Here is a 6000-nt window from a genome sequence, read left to right as displayed (position 1 = left end):
ATACACAGACTGCCACCCCTTGTCTTACCGGAGGCAGCTGACCCATCTTGCTGATGCAGCGTAAACCCCGCCAGCTGTATTTTATCCATGTCGTCGTTCAGCCACTACTCGATGAAACATAAGATATTACCGTTTTGAATGTCCAGTTGGTAGGATTTTCGTGAACGTAGCTTGTCTATTTTGTTATCCAATGATTGTACGTTGCCTAATAGGACTGATGGTAGAGGCAGATTACCCACTCGCGTTGGATCCTTACAAGGCACGCCGACCTACGTCCCCAATATCTCCGACTCTTTCTCCTGCGAATGACGGGGATGTGGGCTTTGTCATGTGTCTGAAGTAAATCCTTTGCGTCCGACACGAGAAAAAAAATCTTTGTCCAGTACGAGGTGAGTAATCGCTGTCCTGATATCCAGAAGCTCTTTTCGGTCATAAGAGACGGTGGCAGAAACATTATGTACAAAATAAGTTACAAATGACGTGAAAAAACACACAATAGCACAATTGGTTAAGAGCCCGTAAAACGGCAGCCAACTCCTCCTGGCGCCTTTCATCTTCACAAGGTAGACAGTTGATCCAGAGCGTACAAGGATTCACTGGGGGTTGTCTGGTCCTCTATCAAGTTGATTAGCAGCTGGGAGAGGGACGAGCAGTTTACTTACTGACCCAGGTCTATTAAACCAACATTTCTTTCAAACAAAAACAGAGGACAGAAAATTTTGATAAAAAGCATGCCCTATCTCATTTTTTCAGTAATGATGTCAGAGTTCAGTATAACCTTCTTGGGTAGGGAAGCATTTAAAAGGAGCGTGTTTATCTGCAAGTGATATAAAAATAGATGACAAATGCTCAATTGCTAATTCAGGGTCAGGTATACACTTGATGGTACAAGTCATGCATAAACGCTTGGGCAGAAAAGTTTTTAAAATGTATCTTCCTAATAATACAGGGATCAGAATTATGTTGTCTAGTATCTCCAAAACAGGCTATAGGACAATGATCACTAAGTTTGCAAACACACCAAAAGACACATACTTATGTGGGTTATTTGTGAAAATGTAATTCAATCATGAGGCTCTATCTAGATTTTTCACATTTAACTGAGTGGGTTTTGTGATCAGCTGGGTTATATTAAGATCAAAACAAATGTTCTTAAAGTTATCCGAGATCGGTGTCAGCTAGTCCGGGTTAAACTCACCTAAGACCACCAGTTCAGATGATAGAAAAGGTTGTAAATGCTCAACTAGGATACTAATCCCATGAATTAAAGCAGCAGTGGGCCTATACTGTACACTCCAGCAACAAATACACTCACATTTTGTCTCCTGCTCATATCTAAAACCAGGATTTCACATTTCTGAGGTATAAGAGCACATGATGCTACAAAAGTGGATTTTACTTACATCGCCACCCCTCCACATTTTCTCTGAAAAGATCAAAAAATCTTGTAATTAGCCATGTCAATATCAATGTCCTTATCCATGATCAAATCATTTAACCAAAACAAGAATGTTTGTGTTCATGTCATGCATCCAGTTATTGATCAAGTCAATCTTTTACATCATACTTTGCACAATTAAATGTCACAAACCCAGCCCTTCGCCAGACTTAAAAACAGCAGGGGTATCCATATTTACCGTAACCAGGTCGTTATAAACTTGATCATTAAGTAAGTCAGGAAATTTCATAGGAATAGAAATTAGATTATCAAAGCTTGCCCCGATGGGCCTACGGCTGCATCTATTTGGTGGCTGTTGAAATGAAGATAGGGATAATGTACATTTCCTTGACTTGACTAGAGTATTTCAACGTGAGGCATCCTTATTCAAAATTAGACACTCATCCAGATGTTTAATTTCCTCAAGTAAAGTAATGATCCTCTTCTTGGCAGCATTTAGTTGGTGGCATTTGACACAGGTGAAGTTTTCAAAAAAGTCCTTCACTGGGATTACTGTGAACATGTCACATAAAAGGCATTTAATTGCCTTATGGTCAGCGATAGAGTCAAAGGAGTTTTCACTGCTTTGTGCTGATTGAACACCCTTTACCCAATTCAGCCATTTTGCTTACCAGCCAATAGGCTACTAAAAGGTTACTAAAATGATCCAGGGACAAATATAGAGGTCCCAGCACTGTGGCTATCTGCGTCGCTGGATCCAAAATAAATAATAAAAACTGGATATAAAATACTAGATATAAAATAAAATGATATAATAATCATATAATTCAAAGTATTCACTAAAACCGTTTGTCAGAGAACCACCATGGGAGCATTCATCAGCTGTTTCCGTTGATAAACCGAGAATGTGAGAAACCCGAGAATTCGCAGTTAATAAATTGTCCCTCTGATAATTGCAACAATATCTCACACTCAATTATAAGAAAAGCAACATCAACAAAGTTTATGCAACTTAAGAGTATAGTTCCCCGAAATTGAAGTCATTAATTTGTAATTTGGGTGAACTGTCCCTTTAATGTGAACTTCCTTTGACAGTGAGAGCGTCTTGGCGGTGCAGATCCTGAGTCATTTCCTTCAATGGCAAATGATAAACAGTGTAATTTCCAGATTCCCTGCAGTGAGCTGTCATCCTGCTCTAACCAGTGGCTTATTTACACTATTAGAATGTGTCATAAATTAGCAATACCTGAGGCATTAACCAAGGACTGACTTTTGTCCTCAGCGGGAGTGGGCATTAATTGGTGCAAATATGTGTCATAAATAAGACATATTTACTGTGATTACTGTATTTCTCCAAACCGCCTCCAACTATAACAGCGACCCTTGTAAAGCATCAGACTCATTTCCACTTACATATTATTAAAAAGCCAGCTGATGAGTTACAGAATTGCATCACCTAGATTTTAATGGTGTCTGGTGAAGTGCTCAATAATATACTAATCGGACAATGTCATGAACCGGTGTAATTTTCGAACTTTTATTGGAGTGTTACAACCACACAGAGGAACATTTACAATGTAATTTTCCTACCTGAGTTTCTCATAATTGAATCACATGGAAAGATTTGGCTTATCAACACATAAGGTGAAATGAGCTTGACTAATAGGCAAAGTCTTTGATAGAAAACAAAAGCAAAGCAATCCCTCTGAAAATATATCACTGATAACCTTCCAAGGTGCTTGGGATGTACTCATGACTTGAGTCAAAAGTGTATTTTGTCCATAGCAAAATAATCAAGCCTAAAACTTCTCCAATGGTACAAAAACACAAAACATTAATAAAACTGTCATTTTACAAAAAAATCTCACATTTATTTATTTGTTAAACAAGTGTTGAACTTTACATTTGTCTTTATTGATGGGCCCCTTAATAGCATGTTTACATAAAAAGAAGGACTATGTATACCAGTGCTGGAAAATATTACATTTTCCAATGTATAATCTTTTGAAAATATTTCAATAAATAAATGTCCATACCCAGGCAGAAGAAATACATGTATAATGAATAAAAATGTTATGGTAAATGTTTTATCTCGAGTGGATGTTAGTCTTGAGTGGCCCATTTCTATGTCATGATTGTCTATCCAATTAGATTATTTAAATCAAATTCACCCCCCAGAAAATGGCATTGCATGACTTTCATAGGGCACTGTTGTATTCCCACTTTACTAAAATAACGACCTTTTAGCAATATAAAATCATATAAATTTCAAATGGACAACATACTGTATATGAATTCAGTATGGAAAAACACTTCACAAGTGGAAAAAATTAGTATGCATTAACCTTGTTCTTTGTAGACTTATTTTGTTTTCATCTGCTTTTTTTGTTCAAACATACAATAATGAATGATGTGTAAGAACTATAAACACATTTTATAACATATGTGCAACTTTTACACAATATTCTCTTCAAATGTTACATTTTCAATTAAAAGGTTTCTTTATATTTACGGGTTTCCATGAATTTTATTTTACACTAGCAAAATATATATTAATTTTGCCATTTCCCTTGACAACAGCTCAATTGAGAAAATATAAGGCCTGGGGCTTGATTGCTAGTGGTTAATCCAACCTTCACGGTGATGGGGACAACTCTAGGATCCAGGACCTTATATTCCTAATTAATAGTCTGATCAGGAACACCATCAAACAAATAAGTCCTTATCCTGGTCCGAGAGCTTCATTTTGTATGTAATACGAAACGGGCTTGACAAGGATGGTGGGAGTGTATGTACAACCTTTGGCCAGAAAAAACTGCTGAACTGGATTGGCCGATAACATTTTTTAAATAGTTTTTTATATCCTTTTTTAAAATGCAACAGCAGCAGAATAATTAAATACAGAAATGGCATGTGTCTTAAATTGAACTCTGCATTTTATATACAGTCTGTTTAAAACTCCACTCCAGCGGTCGGGGTAATGTCGCACTGCCATCGCAGTGCACTTAAGTCTGTTGGTTTGTGAGGAGGATGGGGTGTGGCGAGTCTGGGGGGGAGAGGAGTGACTGAGTGTGTGTGTGTGTGTGTGTGTGTGTGTGTGTGCGTGCGTGCGTGCATGTTGGGGGCTCTAAGGCTCTTTGAAAAAAACTTCCCCGGCATCTCTCAGAGTACAGTACTGTTTGTCCTCGAGGATGTCGGGACTGCAGACAGGGGACGATGAATTAAATATATTTTAAAGGCTTGTCACTAACTGCATCTGTCCTTCCCGTACATCTCCTTCAGGGATGCAGCCCTCTTTAGTAATAGGGATGATGTAACCATCACTGTTTCCTCTACTTATCTGGTAGTATGCTTGAAGCTGGTGTCCTGCTCCTAAGTTAGGCATGCTCTTGTAGTAAACGTCCTCGTTCTCGCTCCTCTTAGAGGGGCTCGAGAGGTCCTCCAGCTCCTCCGCATCAGGGCTGCTCTCGGGGTATGGAGAGTCCCTTAGGGTGGGCATACTAGTGTACAAAGAGTCTCTGTTTGGGGACTGTAGGCTGTCCCCGTGCTCGTTGGTCGTGAGCTGGCTGACGTAGCTCTCCAAGCCCCCCTCAGTGGTCTTCACTCTCTTCTGCGGCTGGTACAGAAGTGAGTGAGTCCGCTGGGGGATGAGCGGGGCCTCCAGCTCCCGGTGGTGCAGCTCTATGCCCAGGCCCACCGGTGTGTTGATATTGTGGCCGTGCACCAAAGATGAGGTGTCAGCCACGATGACGTCATCTTCGCTGCTGCTCCCGCCCACCACGTCCACCTTCTTGGACGATGGAGGAAGAGGAGCCCCCCGCTCCACATGGTGGTTGTGGCTCTTGTTGCAAGCCCGGAGGTTATTGTGCACCAGCTCCGATATTAGCATTTTTTCAAAGGCTGCGTCATCCAGGCTGAGTCCACAGTCCACCACCTGCACACTGTTGCCGTAATCCCCGTTGCGAAGCGAGTAGCTATTGTTAAAGTTACCATTTAGCGGTAGAGTATCCATTGCACTGGTGTCCCTGGGATGGTTCAGTGTGTGTGAGTGTCCTGGAATGAGAAAACATATGAGGGGATTTAAATTAGTCACAACCATTCTTCTGAAAGCAATATGAAAAAAATGAGAAAAGTGGTTTAATGCTGTTCAGGACGCTGGAGATAATTTGGCACAAGACTACGATTCAGCTGTACCAGGTTACTAATTAGACAATCTGTAAGGAGAATGTGTATGTATGCATATACACAATGAACAATCATTTTACATTCTCAGTTATGGGGTAATTTGGAAAATGTTTGTATATCATGAACTAATACTTTCTCTAAAAGCCTTTCCAATTCACTAAAATATTCTGCCTTTGACTCTCTAGTAACAAAGGGACAGAAGTGATCCCAAACAACATTAAAAAACATAAAGAAATCATGAAGATCACAACACACATGTCAGAGGTAAATGTACAGGGCCCGGTTTCCCAAAAGCATCTTAAGGCTACGTTCATCATTAAAACCTTCGTATGAGCATAGTTAAATCTCTGAGCTGTTTCCCAAAACCATCGTTACTAAATATGATCTTGAAAACGTTTGGTATTTAACGACTGCTT

The 6000-nt window shown here is 39.9% G+C and overlaps 1 protein-coding gene across 3 annotated transcripts in view; it reads right to left on the bottom strand.

Annotated features, from left to right (window-relative positions):
* Positions 1-2914: 2914 nt before the first annotated feature.
* The window catches only part of adgrl2a (adhesion G protein-coupled receptor L2a), a 199465-nt gene continuing 196379 nt past the window's right edge, over positions 2915-6000 (bottom strand). For 2 of the 3 annotated variants that reach the window (XM_029677042.2, XM_029677045.2), the window contains one exon: positions 2915-5452. In XM_029677042.2, the coding sequence (XP_029532902.2) occupies positions 4632-5452 (821 nt within the window). In that variant the 3' untranslated portion in view covers positions 2915-4631. The remainder of the gene's footprint in view (positions 5453-6000) is intronic. The other variant, XM_065026429.1, reaches the window with a different exon arrangement.

Source organism: Oncorhynchus nerka, linkage group LG13 (genome assembly GCF_034236695.1).
Source record: "Oncorhynchus nerka isolate Pitt River linkage group LG13, Oner_Uvic_2.0, whole genome shotgun sequence".
In the NCBI taxonomy this organism is placed as follows: Eukaryota; Metazoa; Chordata; class Actinopteri; order Salmoniformes; family Salmonidae; genus Oncorhynchus; species Oncorhynchus nerka.
The sequence above is the reverse complement of the archived record's forward strand: the minus strand, read 5'-3'. Positions and strand labels throughout refer to the sequence as shown.